At 40.1% G+C, this 20,505-nt stretch overlaps 1 protein-coding gene across 1 annotated transcript in view; it reads right to left on the reverse strand.

Annotated features, from left to right (window-relative positions):
• SLC24A1 (solute carrier family 24 member 1) overlaps positions 1 to 20,505 on the reverse strand; it is a 47,754-nt gene that overhangs the window by 17,340 nt on the left and 9,909 nt on the right. The window contains exons 2-3 of the mRNA XM_044660115.1: positions 20,327 to 20,380; positions 18,846 to 18,954 (exon numbers count right to left, since the gene is read on the reverse strand). Coding sequence (XP_044516050.1) covers positions 18,846 to 18,954; positions 20,327 to 20,380 — 163 coding nt within the window. The remainder of the gene's footprint in view (positions 1 to 18,845; positions 18,955 to 20,326; positions 20,381 to 20,505) is intronic.

A 20,505-nucleotide genomic window follows, 5' to 3' on the forward strand; every position in this document is an offset into this window, starting at 1 on the left:
GTTTGGATGTTCTGCAAGCCAGACACAGAATGGAAAAATGCTCAGCAATGAGGTTGAACTAGCCCAGCAGTAGCAGAAAGGCAGATTCATCCATCCACTGGCCCTGATGCATTTGGAAGTGAATTTGATGGGGCAAATGCTATGTAGAAACAGAGTTAAGTCTGATCCCACTCTCTCCAAGGACAGAGAGGGTATAAGAGACATTATACCCCCATGTTTTTTGGGGGGAGGGGGTTGGAATATACTTCTGCTCTTTTTAAACTGCATAGCAAATATGCTTTTAAAAAAGCTAATTGAGATTAATCAGTTAAATAGAAATAGAGTACAAATTACTGGTGGCTAAAAGTGGGAGGACACAGTAAAATGGGGATTAGAATCAATAGCATTAGAAAAAAGTACCCCATGACCTCTCAAGAGTACTTTAGAGGATATGTTTGGGGATGTAGACTCTAAATGATCACTCTAATATAAATATTAATAATATGGAAATAGGTCTTGATCAATGACACATGTAAAACCCAATGAAATTGCTCATTGGCTTTGGGAGGGAAGAGGGAGGAGGGAAAGGAAAGAATATGAATCATGGAACCATGGAAAAATATTCTAAATTAATTAAATAAATAAATTTTTAAAAGGAAAATAAACTGGGGCTTGGGGGGGGGAGGGAAGAGTACCTTAGAACCCTGAAGGTGAATTGTAGTCAATCTCATCATGGGAGAATGTGTCCAGAGTAAATGTTACATAAGAAATGATGGCAGCATTTTGTTTCTGGTCCTTGGAGGACACTGATATAATCAAAACAGGCTCTAGGTATCATGTTATCTGCATTGAGGTCAAAAGAACTAGACTGAGCAGCCTAAAATAATACATGAGGGAGCCAAGCTTTATTGATGGGATCCTTAGACAGATTGAGGTGAAGGGTAGGTACCCTGCAGCTGTGACAATTGTAGTCAAATGCCAAGATCAGAATCTAAACTCTGTCATTTAATAATTGTGTTACCTTAGGCACTTTCCTTATCTGCAAATTGGAGATAATAATTCATTCACTGTCTGCCTTTAATTCTATTCAACAAGCACTTACTAAATTATTGGAGCTTAGGAACTAGTCAAAAGAAGTCCCTGCCCTCAAAAGGTTTACATTCTACTAGAAAAATACAGCATGTACACAGGTAAATAAAAACAGTATTGTTAAGAAATAAACATCTTACAAACCTTAAAAAGAAAATGTGAGTAATTGTGACTAAATTATGTTTCAATTCTACCACATTTATTAAACATCTTATGTGCATGCCAGGTACAGTCCTCATTCTTAAGAAGTCTGCACAGTCTAGAAGAGGAATAAAACTTGTACATAAAATATGGGTTCAAATTACACAAGACCCTCCTGAAATCTAGATAACATTAAGAAAGGAACCCAGTGAAAACTGGGAAGCAATTTAGCAGAAATTAGGTTTAGACTAGCATTTTATACCATATACTACAATAAGTGCTAAAAAATACATAAAGTACATATAAAACATCAAATCACCTTTAAAAATAGAGGATAGAGGGTAATTTTGTACAAATACAAGTAAAAAGAGAATTTTTAACTGAACAATGGATAGAACTGATGACAGAAAATAAAAATAGACAAATACGATTCCATAAAAATTTGAAGTCTTGCATGAATAAAATCAATGCCGCTAGAATTAGAAAGGAACTAGTTAACTGAAGGGGGTCCTTTTCAGCAATTATCTCTTATGAATGTCTTGTAGTCAAGATATGTAGGAACTCAATGCAAATATATACGAACAAGAGACATTCTTCACTAGAAAACAGACTAAAGGATTTGAGGCAAGATTTTTCAGAAAAATAAGTTCAATCAATCAAAAAAGCAGTTCTTAAGGGCCAATAATGTACCAAGCTCTATGAAGAGTGCAAGGGACAAAAATATAAAGAATAAAGCAAGAATATATATAGCAAAATATAATTAAATACAAAGTAGTTTAATATAAGATTTAGGAAGGAGGACAATAGAAGCTGAAAGTATCAGGAAAGCATTCATTCAAAAGATGGTACTTCAGCTTGTATAAACTCACGCAAAATAAAGTGAGCAGAATTGGAGAACATTGTATACAATAACAGCAATATTGTAAGGATGATCAACTATGAAAAACAACAATCCAAGACAATTCTAAAGGAGCAAAAAGGATGAAAAATATTAACTACCTCTAGAGAGAGAACTGATGAACTCTAAATGCATATTGAAGCATACTTTTTTTTTGTAAACCCTTACCTTCCATCTTGGAATCAATACTATGTATTGGTTCTAAGGCAGAAGAGCTGTAAGGTCTAGGCAATGGGGATCAAGTGACTTGCCCAGGGTCACACAGCTAGGAAGTGTCTGAGGCCAGATTTGAAGCTAGGACCTCCCGTCTCTAGGCCTGGCTCTCAATCCACTGAGCCATCCAGCTGCCCTTTGAAGCTTACTTTTTAAAAGTGTATTTAGTATTATTTTATTTTGTTTCTGTTTTCCTTTGTGACATGGCTAATAGGAAAATATGTTTTGCATGATTTCACATGTATAATCAATATCAAATTGTTTGCCTTTTCAAGGAGGGCAAAGGAATGGAAGAGAGAATTTGGAACTCAAAAAAATTTTAAATAATTATTTAAAAATTCTTTTACATGTAACTGGAAAATATTTGACAAAATAAATAAAAATTAATTTTTAAAAGATGGTCAGATATGACCAAACAAGACAGAGAGAACATTACAAGATGTATGATGAATAATTTTGATTATATTAAATTTAAAAGGTTTTGTACAAACAAAGCCAATGCAAACAAAATTAGAAGGGAAGCAACAAACTCAGAAAAAAAATTGTAACAAATTTCTCTGATAAAGGTCTCATTTCTCAAGTATATGAAGAATTAAGTCAAATTTATAAGAATCCATGTCATTCCCCAATTAATAAAAGGTCAAAGGATATGAATAGGCAGTTTTCAGATGAAGAAATCAGAGCTATCAATAATCATTTGAAAAAATGTTCTAAATCCATCTTGACTAGAGAAATGCAAATTAAAACAGCTCCAAGGTACTACTTCATTCCTATTAGATTGACCAATATGATAGTAAAGGAAAATGATAAATGTTGGAGAAAAAGTGGCATATTGGGACACTAATGCATTGCTGGTAAAGTTATGAACTGATCCAGTCATTCTGGAGGGCAATTTAGAATTCCAAAAGCGCTATAAAAGAATGCATACTTTTTGATCCAGTAATACCACTACTGCATCTATATCCCAAAGAGATTTTTAAAAAAAAATGGGAAAGGACCTATTTGTACAAAAATATATTTAGCTGCTCTTTTTGTGGTGGCAAAGAATTGGATGTCCCTCAATTGAGGAAAGGCTGAACAAACTGTGGTATATGATGGTGATGGAATACTATTGTGCTATAAGAAATAATGAACAGAATGATTTCAGAAAGTGCTGGAAAGACCTATGTAAACTGATGCAGAGTGAAATAAGCAGAACCAGGAGATCGTTATACATAGTAACTGAAATATTGTGGAATGATCAAATGTGATAGACTTTGCTACTAATAGCAATACAATGATCCAGGACAATTCTGAGGACTTTGAAAAAGAATGCTATCCACCTCCAGAGAAAGAACTATTGGAGTAGGAATCGGATAAAAACATATGATTTATCACTTGTTTATTTGGGTATTTGTTTTGGGGTTTTGGTTCTATAAGATTATTACAAAAATGAATAATACGGAAATGTTTTGCATGATAATACATGAATAACTCAGATTGAATTGCTTGTCAGTACCAGGAGGAGGGAGGGAAGAAAGCAGGGAGACAGCATGGATCATATGACTTTGAAAAACTTATGTGGGGGGGCAGCTGGGTAGCTCAGTGGATTGAGAGCCAGGCCTAGAGACGGGAGGTCCTAGGTTCAAATCCGGTCTCAGACACTTCCCAGCTGTGTGACCCTGGGTAAGTCACTTGACCCCCATTGCCTACCCTTACCACTCTTCCACTTATAAGTCAATACCCAGAAGTTAAGGGTTTAAAAAAAAAAACTTATGTGGAAATTTGTTATTAAGATAAATTTTTTAATATTTAAAAAGATAATTTAAATTTTAAAAAAAGGGCAGCTAGATAGCACAATAGATAGAGCTTCAGTTCTAGAGTTGGGAGGAGCTGGTTTCAAATCCAACCTCAGACAATTCTAGCTGTGTGACCCTGGGCAAGTCACTTATCTCCAATTGCTTAGCCCTTGCCATTCTTCTATTTTAGAATTATAACTAAGAAAGAAAGTAAGGGTTTAAAAAATGTGTTAATTTTTTAAAATGTTGGTGCTTCAGTTGAGTCTTCGAGAAAGAGAGGGACTCTGTAAGGGACAGGTAAAAAGGGAATACATTTTAAGTACGCAGAATGGTCAGTACAAAGGCACAAAGATGGCTTTGGGGTGTCATGTGAGGAATAGGGAGGTCAGTTCATTTTGATGGTAGAATACGAAAAGGAAGATAACTGTACAATGAGGCTAAAAATAAAAATTTGGCCATTTGGTGAAGAGCTTTAAAAACTAAACAGAGGAGTTTCTGTTTTATTCTAATGTCAATGAGCAGCCACTAAAGTTGTTTGAACAGGAGAGTCACGTGGTCAGATCTGCACTTAAAGAAAATTATTTTGGCAGCTATGAAGAAGGGAAAGACCTGAATATTCATCAGTTGATGAAGAGTGGCAAAAACTGGTATAAGTCGTACTCTATTTACGACATTTATGGGTTACTAGCTACTAATAATGGCTGTAGCTCATATATAAAATTTGACAATGGTCCTCTTTGAAGCAGGGAAGACCAATTAGGAAACTGTTGCATTCACTTGAGTGAGCGTTGATGAAGGCCTGGACTAAGATAGGAGCTGTGTGAGTGGAGAAAAAGAGGCTGGAGGAGAGAGATTTTGTAGGGTTAGAAAGATTTGTCAACTGATTGGATATGTGGGGTGAAAGGAGAGTAAGGAATTAAAGGTAATGCAGAGGTTAAAACCCTGGGAGAATGGGAGGATAGTGCTACCTTTGACAGAAATAAGGAAGTTTGGCAGAGGGGAAGGTTTGGAGGGAAATACACTGAAATATACTGGGCTGAGTTTTAGGTATATTGATTCAAAATCATTAATAAGAGGAATACTAATTAAACTTCAAAGTTTCATCTCAAACTGTCAGATTGATAAAGCTGACAAAAATCCAAAAATGGCAAATGTTGGAAGGGCTGTGAAAATATAGTCACAGCGATGTACTATTGATAGAGATATGAATTAATCCAGGTGTTTTGTAAAACAATTTGAAATAATACTAAAAATGTCACTAAATTCTAAATATACTTTAATCCATTGATACCACTACAAGACATGTACCATGCAGTAAGGCAATCAACAAATGCTTGTTAAGTGCCTATTATGGGCCAGGCATTGAGCAGTACATTTTGTTAAGGACAAGAAGAAAAGAAAATGCCCTTCTATGCAGAAATGACTAAACACATTATGGTAATAAAATATTATTGTTCCACAATAGAGGTGAAAAATATGAAGAATGTAGGGAACCTTGAGAAGATTTGTATCAACTGATGCATAGCCAAGAAAATGGAATCAGAAGAACAATTTATACAAGGACCAACAAAAATGTGAAGAAAAACGACACTGAAGCACTTCAGAATTCAGATCAATGGGGGCAACTAGGTGGCTCAGTGGTTTGAGAACCAGACTCAGGGATGGGAGGTCCTGGGTTCAAATCTGCCCTTATACACTTCCTAGATGCGTGACCCTGGGCAAGTCACTTGACCCCCATTGTCTAGTCCTTACCACTCTTCTGCCTTGAAGCCAATACACATTATTGATTCCAAGATAGAAGGTAAGGGTTAAAAAAAAAAAGAATTTAGATCAATGCAGTAATCAATTAAGAATTCAGAGAACTAATGATAAAGCATGGCACCTTCTCCTTAGTGGAAAAATGGTTTTATAAGTTTATAAGTAGACATACACTTTCAGACATGCTCAATGAGCCCTTGGGAATCATAGAATCAGAGACCTAGAGCAATTGATTTGTTTGGTTTGGCCAAACTTATTGTTAACAAGGGAGGGTTCTATAAGGTGGGAGGAGAGGGCATCCCTTATAGAATGGGAGAGAAGAAAAGAGGAAAGAAGAGGGCAGGGGGAGAAGAAATAAAAGAAAAGCCATGAAAGAGGAAGGATCCTAATAAAAAGCGTAGGAACATCTGGAAATGACCAGCCTATCTTGAATCAATAGGAAGCTGGAATACCTAGAAAATCACCTGGAAACAAATATTTCTAGAGAGTCAGTTAGAAGCAGTAAGAACATAGATCCTAAGCTGAAGCTGATGAAGAAATAAATACTCCTCCCAAAAGGTAAAATCCAAGGAAGGGAGGGTGCTGAGAATCATGTCAGAACTCAAGATTTTACAAAACTGTATGACATCAAGGGACAAAGCAACTCTACCGCTTCCATCTTCCCTCCTCCAGTTTTCCACCTTCCTCCCAACCATCACCACCACCACATGCAGAGCCAGAGCTGTCTCCACTGTGAAACTGGTCTCTGCCTCTTTGGAACTGTGACATCCCTGCCCCTTTCAAGGTCTCCACCTCACTTAGTTCTGGCAACTTGATGTTACTGGCTCCTCACCAAGTTCCTTTTCTAAGCCCCACCCCATGGAATTCACCTCCTTAGTCTCAATCCTCTCTGACCTCTCCCTGGTCTGTAGATCCTATAATCCAGTTAGGACAAGTAAGCTCTTCACTAGACCATGTCAGTGACCCCAGCCAGAGAGGCCAGGCCATTTCATACCTGTGGCCTGAGGGCAAGAGCTTCATCTTCCCAGATTCCACTCACTTAGAATGTCAGGAAAGGATCTTTATTTGACATGGCATTATTCAAGAATCCCTCAAAAGCACCAGATGTCTAACCCCCCGCCCCTTGTCCCTCCAACACATAATAGCATTGACTCTGGGATCGGAAACTGAAATCTAACCTTTTATTAATGGAGCCGACATTTGGTCTCTTTTCCCCTTGAAGATTTTCTAGGGGAGAAATGATGCCTTGGGTTTGGTTGTTATTTTTCAGTCATTTTTCCAGCCAGTTCAGTCTGGCTTTTCGAGTTCCCATTTGGGGTTTTCTTGGCAGAAATACTGGAGTGGCTTGCCATTTCCTTCTATATCTTATTTTACAGATAAGGAAACTGAGGCAAACAGGGTTAAGTGACTTGCCCAGGATTACACAGCTAGTAAGTGTCTGAGGCCAGATCTGAACTCAGAAATAATGAGTCTTCCTGACTCCAGACCCAACATTCTACCCACTTTGCCACCTAGCTGCCCCCTTAGGTTTGGACTTGCTTTCAAAAATGTATTGATATGTCATTATCTGTTCTTACAAATCTCAGATGTTATATATGAGCCACTAAAGCCATCTTCCCATGCCTCACCACAGTCTGGAGTAGAACATGAGTCTAAAACTATGTCAGAAGAGCACAAGTTCAAGTTAAAATGGCAATAATAATAACTGGCATTCAGGGAGGGCTTTAAGGTTTGAAAAGTTTTCTACATACATTACTTCTAGTTTTAGAGATGAGAAAACAGAAAGGTGTAAATTGGATTGCCTATGGTTGTACAGTGAGTGTGTCTGTGTCTGGGGCAGGAGGATTCTAAATCAGACCTTCATAATTCCAGGTCTGGTACTTCACTACACCCACTGGAAATATGACTTGTGTAGGCCTACTAAGAGCTAATGTATGTTGTCTGAGTGTCTGAGGACATGCCTAGCTAAATTCTAAATGAACGCCTCATCATCTTCAGAAATTTGGCCACCAGTATTTTTAGTCTCAGCTGCCCGTGAAATTCTGTGTGGATGAAGGGAAGCATCCAAATAGAAGAAACTATGGGGCCCTTGTGTCCAAAGCAGAGGAAACCACAAGATAGAGCCCCCAAGGCAATATCATACTGCCAAAGAATCATTAATTTAGAGCGAGAAGGGATCTAAAAAATTTTCATCCATCGTTCCTTCTCTCTTCATTTTACAAATAAGAAAATAGATTTGGCATAAAGAAGTAACTTTCTCATAGTCGCACTCATAGTAACTGAGCCTCATGCTTCTGGCCCAGGTCTTCCGATTCCAAAGTCCAGTATTCCCTCTGTTGCCCAACACTACTGTGATGCTACATTCCCTACCTCTGGATTATTTCACCAAAAAATACAGAAATCAAGTGTTCCTTGGAGAAAGGTGATTGCCTTCCTCGCTCTGTTCTATGTTAAGTCCAGAGAAACTTGATTATGGTACTTCTTCAATTTTTCACCAGAACTGGGAAACTGATGTTCCCAACCTTTGCCTTTCTTTTGGGAAAATAGGATGCCATATTGGGAAGGACAGAGGGTAGGTCCAAGGCTTGGAGTTTCTTGAGCTAAGTCCCAGACTGGAGGAACTTTGTCAGTAACCTGAGTGGAGACTCACCACCTGGACAGAGGCTTCTCCCTCCTAGAGCCCCAGCAAAGGAGAATCCCTAAAACTGGGTGGAGAGGCATGCTGAGGGCCTTTCCCAAACTCTCATATTTGAGAAAGGAATTAGATTTTTGAGAAAAGGCAAAGGACTGAGGGAGGAGGCCTTGGTGAGAAGTTTGAGAAGCTTGGTTTCCTGCAACATTTAGAAAGTTCAGAGTTCAGACACTGTCTTGACCTTTAAGGCAAAAGCCTTTGATCTCCACCCCTGTCTCATAAAGGAACATGTCCCTTTCCATCATCCCTTCTCTTCCCCTAATTTTGATCCTCTTTTTATCCATGGACTCTTTCTCTGCTGCCTGCAAATGGGCCCAAATCTCCCTCAAAAAACTCTTCACTCAATGAAGGCCAAAGGAGGAATAATCAACAGAAAAGGTATTTTAAGCCAAGTTATCAAAATAGCAACCTACATTATATATAAATACCTCACCACCACTCCATTTTTGGTGGAGAAGGGAATATTACTATGGGATTTTTTGCCCTATTTCAAATCAAGAATTATCCCAATTAATTTCTTAAACCAGCTTGTTTTCTATAGTACAACACTTAAAAAAAACCAGCCCCCTTATAATGATAAAGTCAATAATTATCATTAAAAATAATATTATTTGTGGGAAACTAGGTGGCTTAGTGTATTGAGAGCCAGCACTAGAGAGGTCCTGTATTCAAATTTGGCCTCAGACACTTCCTAGCCGTGTGATCCAGGGCAAGACACTTAACCCTCATTGCCTAGCCCATATAGCTCTTCTACCTTGGGACCAAGACACAACATTGATTCTAAAACAGAAGGTAAGAAATTTAAAGTAATATTACTTTTTTTTGGAAATTTCACTTGGCCCTACCATCCCTCAAGGTATAGTCCTATTTCTCTCCTCCCTTTCACCAATAAACTCCTGTTTCCCCTTGTAGCCTCCATTTTCTCAATTCCATTCACACCTCTACCTTTTGCATCTGGTTTATACCCATATTACTGAACTGATTTTCTCCACAATCACAAATGATCACTTTATTGCAAAAACAAGTAACTGTTTCTCACTCTGCTTTTTTCTTGACTTCTCTGCTGTGTTTGTGTAGTCATCATCCTGTATGTCATTGACTACTTCTCTCCTCCTGCCTATGTTTTTGTGGCACTGCTTGGTCCTACTTCTCTTTGTTCTTGTCAAACTGACCTTTCTAAATCTCCTTTGTAGGCTCATATCCAGCCCCTGAGTCAGGATATACTGCCTGTCTGATGTCTTCTCTCTCCTGCTGATCTCATCACCTCCCATCTATCATCTCTATACAAATGACTCCAAGAATTACATTTATATTCAGTAGTTTGACTATGGTTATCTGACTCTTCATGACCTCATGTGGGGTTTTCTTGGCAAAGGCACTAGAATGGTTTGCCACTTCCTTCTCTAGCTCTTTTTACAGATAAGAAAACTGAGGCAAAAAGGATTAAATTACTTGTTCAGGGTCACAAATCTACTAAGTGTCTAGGGCAACATTTGAACACAGGAAGATGAGTTTTCCTGACTCTATGCCCGGTGCTGTATCCACTGTGCCATCTAGCTGCCCCTGAAATCTACATTTCCAGCCCTAACTTTTTTTCCTGAGTTCTAGTCTCTCATCTCCAATTGTCTGCTTGATATCACTACCTGGATGTGCCAAATACATCTTGAATTCTACCCAAAACAGAGGTCATCATCTTTTCCCTTACATCCACTCCTTCTAACCTTCTTATTTCTGTTGGAGGCAACACCATTTTTAATCTCTCAAGTTTGTATTCTAGGCATCTTCCTTGATTTATCCCTTTCCCTCATCCCCTACATCCATCCAATTTATTACTAAGTCTTTTTGATTCCACCTCCTCTACATCCTCCCTTCTTTATACTCATACCACAACCACCTGAATCCAAGCCCTCATCTCCACTCCCCTGAACTATTATAATGGCTTCCTAATTGATCTAGTTTATCCATTCTCTCCCCTCTCCAACCCTTCTGCATCAAAAGTCTCATAATACTCCCAAATGAGGCCAGAACCATAAAATGTAATTGAGAAATCCTTAACAACATAAATAAAAACACAACAGAAGGTAGATAATGTTAATACATGGTTTTCTAAGACAATGTGTGCTCCACAAGGATTCTTCTGTATGGACTAGTGGCCTCTATACCTTTTTTTTTTTTTAACCCTTACCTTCTCTCTTACAATCAATATTAAGTATTGGTTCCAAGGCAGAAGAATAGCAAAGGCTAGGCAATAGGGGTTAAGTGACTTGCTCAGGGTCACACAGCTAGGAAGTGTCTGAGGTCAAATTTAAACCCAAGACCTCCTTTCTCTGACCCTGGCTCTCAATCCACTGAGCTACCTAGCTACCCTCTCCATTTCTGTTTGAGTTTGACATCGCTGCTCTATGAAGCTGTCAAATTGATAATCCTGAAGCACAAACCTGACTCTGTCACTTCTCTGATTACTATCCTCAGAGTTTCTCCATTGCCTCTAAGATAAAATGCAGTCCTCCATTTGACATTTAAAATTCTTCCCAGTCTGTCTCCAGCCTTTCTATCTTTCCAGGCTGGTTACACACTATTTGCGCTCCCGTGTTCTAATCACAGACTCAATACTCCAGCCAAAATTTGGAATTATGCCCAAAGTGTTTTAAAAAAAACGCATGCCCTTTGATCCAACAATACCGCTACTAGGTTTGTACCCCAAAGAGATATGGAAAAATGTTTGTACAAAAATATTCATAGTTGCGGTCTTTGTGGTGGCAAAAAATTGGAAAATGAGGGAGTGTCCCTTGATAAGAGAATGGCTGAATAAATTGTGGTATATGTTGGTGATTGAATATTATTGTGCTGAAAGGAATGATGAACTGATGGATTTCCATACGAGCTGGAAAGACCTACACGAGTGAAATGAGCAGAACCAGGAGAACACTGTACACAGAAATGGAAACATTGTGGAACAATCATATATGATCAGCTTTGCTACTAACAGCAATGCAGTGATCCAGGAGACTCCCGAGAGGCTTATGGGAAAGAATGCTAGCCACATCGAGAAAAAGAACTGTGGGAGTAGAAATCTAGAAGAAAACATCACTTGTTAAATGGGTGTATGATCTGGGGTTTTGGTTTTTAAAAGATTGCTCTATTACAAAAATGAATAATATGGAAATAGGTATCAAGTGATGACACATGTATAGCCCAGTGGAATTGCTTGGCAGCTCCTGGTGTAGGGAGGAAAGAGGGGAGGGAGAGAACATGAATCATGTAACCATGGAAAAATATTTTTAAATGAATAAAATTTTTTAAAAATACCTCAGCCAAACTGGCGCACTCGGTATTCCTCACTTATGTCTCATCCCTTTGCCTTTGCCCAGGCTGTCCTCTAATCTCCTGAAAAGAAATGCTCTCCCTATTCCCTTCTGCCCATTTCTACATATCACATTTTTGAAACCTCAGCCTCTCTTCCAGGCTAATCTCAAGAACTTTTCTCCTTTCACCTTCCTAGGTTCCCCCATTTATTAATATTTAGTTTGTAGTAATATTTAGTTTGCAGATGTCTCTTGAAAAGTACCATGGTATAACCCAATGATTTCCAGCTGTTTTTGCGTTGTATCCCCCTTTGACAAGGCAGTCTGATGAATCTTTTGGACCCCTTCTCAGAATAAGGTTTTTAATTGTATGTTTTAAAATACATAGACTTACAAAGAAAACTAATTATATGGAGATGTGATTAACAAACTTTTTTTAAATCCGTAGAACCCAGGTAAAGAACCACTGATCTGATGTATAGAATGGCCTTGGAATCATAATGATGTGGGTTCAAGTGCTTCCCATGACACATACCTGAAACAAGTCACTTAAGCTTTTAAGGCCCCAAAGAACTCTCTAAGATTACAAGAGTTTTGAAGAAATGCCATTAGACATAGAAGAACTCTCTCACAGAATGCTCTCTATACTGCTGAAATGATTGGTCCAGTCCCACCTACCTGCCCCCAGCCCCCAATAAACAACTTTCAGTTGCTTATCTATGAATATTATCTCTGGTAGAATGTAATCTCTTTGAGGCTAGATGTTGTTCAATCACATCTGACTCTTTGTGCCTCAATTTGGGGTTTTCTTGGCAAAAATATTGGAGTGGCTCACCATTTCCTTCTCCCACTCATTTGACAGATGAGGAAACTGAGGCAAACAGGATTAAGTGACTTGCCCAGGGCCCCACAGATAGTAACTATCTGAAGTCACATTTGAACTCAAGTTTTCCTGTCTCTAGACCTCTTGCTGTATCCACTGCATCATCTACCTGCTCCCCTTGAGGCTAAGGACTACTTATTTCTATATTTGTACCCCCAGATCCTAGCACATTAGCTGTTTAATAATAAATGCTTGTGGTTGATTCAGGGTGAAAGAATGTACAGTAGGAATAGAGAGCTCAAAGGGACCTTAGAGATAATTTAGTCCAACCCTCTTATTTTCCAAATGTTGAAACTGAGGCAGAGATGTTAAGTGACTTATTTAAGGTCACACAAGTAATATGAGGCAGGTGCAATATTTGAACCCCATTCTGAGCAATTTCAGGTTCATCCTTCTTTTCACAATATCACAGCATCAAATTAGTAGAGACTTCAGATCTCTGGGCAGGTAGGTAGTACAATGGATAGAGCACCAGACCTGGAATCAGAAAGAACTGAATTCAAATCTGACCTTACACACTAGCTGTGTGATCCTGGGCACAGTTTCCTCATCTGTAAAATGAACTGGAGAAGAAAATGACAAACCACTTCAGTCACTCTGCCAAGAAAATCCCCAAAAGGAGTAAGAGTCAGAAATTACTGAACAGGGGGCAGCTGGGTAGCTCAGTGGATTGAGAGTCAGGACTAGAGATGGGAGGTCCTAGGTTCAAATCCGGCCTCAGACACTTCCCAGTTGTGTGACCCCCATTGCCTGCCCTTACCACTCTTCTGCCTTGGAGCCTATACACAATATTGACTCCAAAACAGAAGGTAAGGGCTGAAAGAAAGAAAGAAAGAAAGAAAGAAAGAAAGAAAGAAAGAAAGAAAGAAAGAAAGAAAGAAAGGAAGGAAGGAAGGAAGAAAGAAAGAAAGAAAGGAATTACTGAACAACAGTTTTAGGATTCTGCAGCTCAACCACGGATGGGGCCTGAATACCTCCTTTCCCAGATGTCCCCTGAATACCAGCTGCAGACATTAGTTGCGAATCCAGTTGCAAAGAAGCCCCAAAGTAAAGTAAGCATCTGGCTGGCAGCAAACCCACAAGCACTCCTCTACAGAAGACCTAGCGGAAAATGAGTCTTTTATAGTCCCTCTAATGGGCTCTGAGTATCCCTTCTCAAATCATTAGGAGGCAGCAACTGCAATCGATTCCTTTGTTTTCCACTTGGAACACTTCTCTGGGGATTTTCAATTTGGGTGTCTATTGGGATTGAGCTAACAGCACTTGGCAGTCTGGGCTGGGCATAAATTCACTCTAGTTTGCAGGGAGCTCAAGAGAACAAGTTTCCTGGTCCTCTGTTACTTCCTAAGCTGGCTGCCATGCTAAGAAGGCAATGCAGACTAGGCGAGTCATCCCTGGGATGGATATTTCCCTGAAATATATACCTTAAGACTAATAAGCTCAGAGGACAAATCATAGCTACCCCCTGGAAGTTCTAATTTGGGTTAGAGCTGAAGAATCAGAGAGAGAGAAAGGGGAAAATTACATTCCAGCTCCCTTCACTTTGCTCAGTCCTCTGCATCTCCCATTCCATCAAGTTCACCCCTCCTCTCTCATCCCACCTCCACCTCCTAACCACTCATTGATTATGGTTATTGGTGACTCTCTGGTCTTTCTAAATTTTTGTTGGTTTGTGGTTTAGTTGTGTCAGGCTTTGTGATCCTATTTGGAGTTTTCTTGGCAAAGACACTGGAGTGGTTTGCCATTTCCTTCTCCAGCTGATTTTACAGATGAGGAAACTGAGGCCAATGGGGTTAAATGATTTGCCCAGGTTCACACAACTAATGTGTGTCTGAGGTCAGATTTGAACTCAGGGAGATGAGCCTTCCTTACTCTAGGTCTTGCACTCTATCTATTGTACAACCTAGTGCCCATCTTTCTAAATGGCTTGTAGTAATATCCTTCCCACCACAGGAGCCAAGGAGGGGCTATTTTGCTTATTAGGAAACTGAGGGCAGGAACTTTCTTGCCTGCTTTGTATTCCAGGGTCTAGTACCATATTTGGCATATGCTTAATAAAAGTTTCTTGACTAAGACTCAGGAGAAGAAAGAAGTCCAGTCACTTTCTATGTCTGTCTTTTAGGATGTTGAGAGCCTTTCAAAAATAACTTTTCCTTCCTGCTCCCCACTCTGCAACCCTGTCTCTGAGGGAGATGTGCATTTCTTGTCTCTGAATTAGAAGTAAAACACCCAGCAAAGATGAAATCTATAGCTGAAGCAGATTTCTTGATAGAAATATAGGAATTGTCTTCAACCGCTTAAAGAAAAGAACAGAGAAACCTGTTCTACCCTTGTGGAGTAGGTTCCAGGTTTTTATGAACTGAAGGGTTTAGGGAACTTACCTCCCAGGATTGTTGTAAGGATCAAATGAGAAAATATTTGTAAAGCGCTTCAGGGTATGACACATAGAGGGTACTATATAAGTATGCTAGCTATTATTATTGTTGTGATTGCTGTAGGTGAACTGCTTTGGAGTGAGAACTAGGACTATAAGGTTCTAGACCCATTTCTGCTAGTAGTCAAATATGATTTTTGACCCTAGACATTTAACCTTGGTTCTTGAGTTTCTTCATCCATAAAATGGGGATGTAAAATAATGCTCTTCCTGTCATAACTAAAAGAATTAAGAGGGGGAAAAAAGAGAATTAAGAGGGAATCAATCAGGTTGCCTTGCTAAAAGAATATCTTTGCTAAGAGTCTTAGTTTCCTAGACTGTAAAATGACACCTCCCCTTTTTTTACTGCTGAGATCAAAAGGTCGTTTCTACATTTAGAGAGTATTCCAGTTTGACCATGAAAAAAAGGTGTCATTCTAATAGTAGAAAGAGTTGGAGGAACATAGAGGGTCCAGGACCAAGAAGTCTCTTCCCTTTACAAATCTCTAAGGGGAATTGTGAAGCAGGTAAAGTTTGTTTTCATTGACCCATGCTTCACTGAAAAAAAAAATGAAACTAATAGTTTGAAGCTCCTTTTTTACCCCTCTTCCTCATCTCACTAAAACATCTCCCTCCACTATCTCCTCTTAAACTCACAGTCTCTGATAAAGAAGTGGCCCTTCTCCTTGTCAAAGGAAACTCTTTGTATGCACCTTTGACCCCAGCCCATCCCAACTTTTCTAGTAGATTTTCCTCACTATCATCCCTATTCTTTCTCTTATCTTTAATCTTTTCCTATTACTTCCTTCTCTACTGCTTACAGACATGTCCATGCTTACTCATCATTAAAAAGCTTTCATTTGATTTATGTGTCTCCTATCCTTCTAAGCAAAACTCCCTGAAAAAGCTACTGCCAGTGCCTCCGTTTCCTGACTCCTCATTCTTTTCTAAATCCCTTGTAGCCACAGCATTCAACTCAAATTACCCTCACCAAAGTTACCCAGTTGACAAAGCCAATGTCCTTTTCTCAGTCCTGATTCTCTGTAACATTTGAGTCTGTTGGTCACCTCCCCTCTCTGTCTCTCTCTCTTTCTCTCTCTCTCTCTCTCTCTGACTTTCTCTGTCTCTGTCTATCTCTCTCCTGGTTCTCCTAGCTGTCCAAAGATTCTTTCTTAGTCTCTTTTTCTGATTCTTCACCAAGCTCATGACCACTAAGTGTGAGTATCCCTGATCTTTGTCCTGGACACCCCTCTCTTTCTGCTCTATACTGTCTTACTTGGTGAACATTTCTCATGTTCGAATTAGTAACTCTATGTAGAAGATTTCCAGATCTATCTATCCTACCTTACAGAGCTTTTTTGAGCTACAGCCATGCACCTCCAACTACCTCTTAGGCATCATGCATTGGGCATTCTATGAGCATAACAGATCTCATTATCTTTCCCTCAAACCCTCCCCAATTTCTGAACTTCCTCATCACTGTCAAGGGTACTACTATGCTCCCAGTCACTAAGATTCTCAGCCTAAGTTTCATCCTTGACTCCTTACTCACAGATCCAATCTGTGTCAAATCTCATCATTTCTACATTCACAACATGTCCCATGTAATATCCCCTTCTCTTCATTCACAAAACCACCCTGATACAGGATCTCATCACCCTTCACCTAACCTACTTAATAGCCTCCTAAGCAGTCTCTGGCCTCAAGTCTCTGTCCACTCCAATCCATCCTCATTCAGCTGCCAAGATGATTTTTCTAAAATGTAGATCTGACCACATCATCCCATTAGTCAGTGGCTCGCTGTTAACAAATAACAACAATGGTACTAACTAATATTTTTATACTACCTTCCCTTTTTTATTTCTTTAATTAAATGTAGAAACCATTTTTGACAATTGTTTTCTGGCATCTTGTAATTAGATTCTCTCCTCTCCCTCCCACCACCTCCTCAAGGCAATAAAAAGTCTGATGGAGTTATATCAATGCTTTCATGCAAGGCATATTTCCATAATCCCCATATCGTGACTAAAGACACAAAAAGAAACGTACAATAAAAAACTTATGAAGGAAATAAAGTGAAAGATGGCAGACTCTAATCTGCAATCAAACCCTGACCATTCCTTCTTTACTTTACAAGTTTCCCTTTACTTTTGATCCTTTTGCATCAAATAAAAAGTCCTCTCTTTGCCAACTTGGGTTTTTCACAATCCCTTCCTTCCTTCCTATCCAGTCTTCTTAGATCTTACTCCCTTCCAGACACTCTATCATCTGACTATAATGAACCACTTGTGGTTCCTTAGAATATTCCACTTTCCATCTCCATTTCCATGTCTGCAATTCTCTGCCTTCTCACCCCTACCTCAATTTCCCTGCCATCCTTCAGGACTCAGCTCAAATGCTACCTTCCACAGGAGGCTTTTCTAGCTCTCCTCACTTCCTAGCTGCAAATGCCCTCCCCTCTCAGATTGCCTTCTATCCATTATGTATCGCCTTAGATGTAGCTGGCTGTTTACATATTATCTCTGCCATAAGAATATATGCTTCTTGAAGACAGGGACTGCTTCTTTGCCTTCCTTAGTATTTCCAGAACTTAGCACAGTTCCTGGGACATAGTAAATACCTAGTAAATGCTTGTGACTAACTGCTACTAGCAGTTTACTTTTCTCAAGTCATGAATCACAGATTCCCAGAGTTGGAGGGAACCTCAGTTTAGATCATCTAGTGCAGCTCCTTCTCTGTGCAGGAATTTTTTCTACATTCCCAAGTAATTGTTTGGCATTTGTTTGAATACCTCCACTGTAATAGGGAACTCAGACCCTACCAGGTCAGCTCAGCTTCCATTTCCTGAAAGGCAGAGGGCATCTTTGAGAGCACAAATCAGCCCTTGGGCTAGGATGGCCACACCAGAGGATGAAAACTCCCTCTCAACAGGGAAGCATTTGCCCACATAACTTCTATCACATTCACCCCCCTTCCCTTTGTGGGGAACTGGAGAACTGGGTCACAGTAGCTATACTGATCCCTGAACAACATCATCCCAAGAATGGGAGGCAACTATAGACCTTATCAGATGGTAAGCACCTTGGAAGTCTTGGAATTATTGGCTTGCTGTTTGTTATTGTGATCTCTAGGGCCTGACAAGCCAACCAGTCCCTTCTGAAGTTCCAGAAGTCTTAAGCATAGCTCTGACGCCTTTGTGTCTGTCTCAAGTACCTCTGTCTCTATTTAATCTGTGCTTCCGATTTGACCTTTATCCGTGCCCTCTGATTTTCTCTGTCTTTGTCCATTTGCTTTCTCTGTCTCCATCTCTCGTATCTTTTCTGAGTCTTTGTCTTTGTTTTTGTCTCTGTCTTCCTCCATCTCTCTGTCTCCATCTCTTTTTTTTACAACTTTTACCCTCTGTCTTAAAATCAATATTAGATATTGATTCCAAAGCAGAAGAGTGATAAGGGCTAGGCAATGGGAGTTAAGTGACTTGTCCAGGGTCACTCAGCTAGGAAGCGACTGAGGCCAGGACCTCTTGTCTCCAGGCTTGGCTCTCTTTCCACTGAATCACCTAGCTTCCCCCTCTATTTCTTTTTGTCTAGGTCTCTGGATCTTGCCCCTGAGTCTTTCAGGACCCAGTTCTCCAGCTGTGGGAGGTGAGGGTATTTGTCTGGTCCAGGCTCCAGGCAGGTGGTTAGAAACTTCACTTACCTTCCCCTAGGGGGTCCAGGGTGTGCAGCATGAGCTGGTAGATGGTGCTGCGAATGGTGCTGTTGTGTAGAGATGCTGCACTGCTTCCTCGGGTCAGAATAGACGAGAGCTGAGCAAGGGGAGACACCACAGAGGCCTCAGTCTGAATTGCACCTGCCCCAGGTCAGGAGGAGGCAGCATGGAGGACTCTAGTCTGACTTCCCAGACTGGATTATCACCTGAGCAACAAACCCCATCCCAGGACTCCCTGCTTCCCTGTTGCTGGTTTTCTTGGTGACTGGAGTGATTCTGCAAGGTGTTCAAGGTGATTTGGCAACTCATACAAGGCCAGTAAGATGAGAGTGCATGCAAATACCCACTGGCACAGGCACAGGCACCAATGGTGGTTACACTCACATGACCATATTCGCCCATAGCAACAAACATACATACCTGTGCATATACATAACATGTACGTGCAAAGACAAACACACACACACACACACTCGCACACTCATCATTCTGCATTTGAGGCTGTCTTGCCCTCTAGTGGCTACAGGCTATTAATGTATCCTCTAGCTTTAATAACCTCCCAAAGTCACTGAGACAAAGGTTGGAGGATTTTCTCCGGACTTGGAGGTAAGAGAAGAGGGAATAATAGTGCCAATGTGCTGATGGGTGCAGCCCATAGGATCTCAGCCTCTTCACTGGTGAGTCTCCTTGGTGCCATATTCAGCTTTTTTCCCAGAATCCATCCCCAAATCCCAGTGAGAATCCTAGGACAAATCAGTGATCAAAGAGCTTAAGGCACAGTTTATAGTTTTCAGAAATCCTGAAGACCCATCCAGGAATCCCCCCCTTCCATCCCATTATAAGCATATCTTCCTTTAATTTGGTTCTTCATAGGTCTCTCACCTTTTAATGCTTCCTATCATTTTAGACTCTTAGCTCATAGTGTTAAAGCTGGAAGGAACCTCAGAGAGCATCTAGTCCAACCCCCTCGTTTTACAGATGAAGAAGCTGAAGCTGAGAGGATGCTGATGACTTGCCCATAGGAGGCAATATAGAGTAGTAGAAAGAGTACTAGACCAGAAGAAGCCAACATGAACTCTGAATCCTACCTCTGATGAACATTCAGTGTGTGATTCTGTGCAAATCACATAATTTCTCAGAACCTCAGTTTTATCATCTGTAAAATGGGTATAATGCCAATAGCACCTACCTCACAGGGCTATTGTGAGGATCAAATGAAATCATGTAAACGAAGAGCTTTGAAAACTTAAAAGTACTATATAAATATTATCTTCTCCTTGGCCAAAGTCACACAGCTAGTCTAGTTGCAGAGCCGCGACTAGAATGAAGATCTAATTCCCAGTCCGTTGCTTCCAGGGATCAAAATAGATGGGATCCCATCTAGTAAGCCAAGGAGATGCACCTTCCCCAATTAGCAACCCCTCCACCCTGGACCTCCCACACCATATCAGACCCCAAATATCACCCACCTTCATTTTCTTACTATCTTCCACGGCATCCGCACTGATATCTCCATTGCTGGTCTATAAATAGGAATAGAAGAATGTCACACCGGTAAAGCCCCCAGGCAACCACACCCAACCACATTCTGTGTACTTAGTGGAAGCCACCAAATGCCATGCTATCTGACCATTGGAACATGATAAAG

This window comes from Gracilinanus agilis, chromosome 2 (assembly GCF_016433145.1).
Source record: "Gracilinanus agilis isolate LMUSP501 chromosome 2, AgileGrace, whole genome shotgun sequence".
Classification (NCBI taxonomy): Eukaryota; Metazoa; Chordata; class Mammalia; order Didelphimorphia; family Didelphidae; genus Gracilinanus; species Gracilinanus agilis.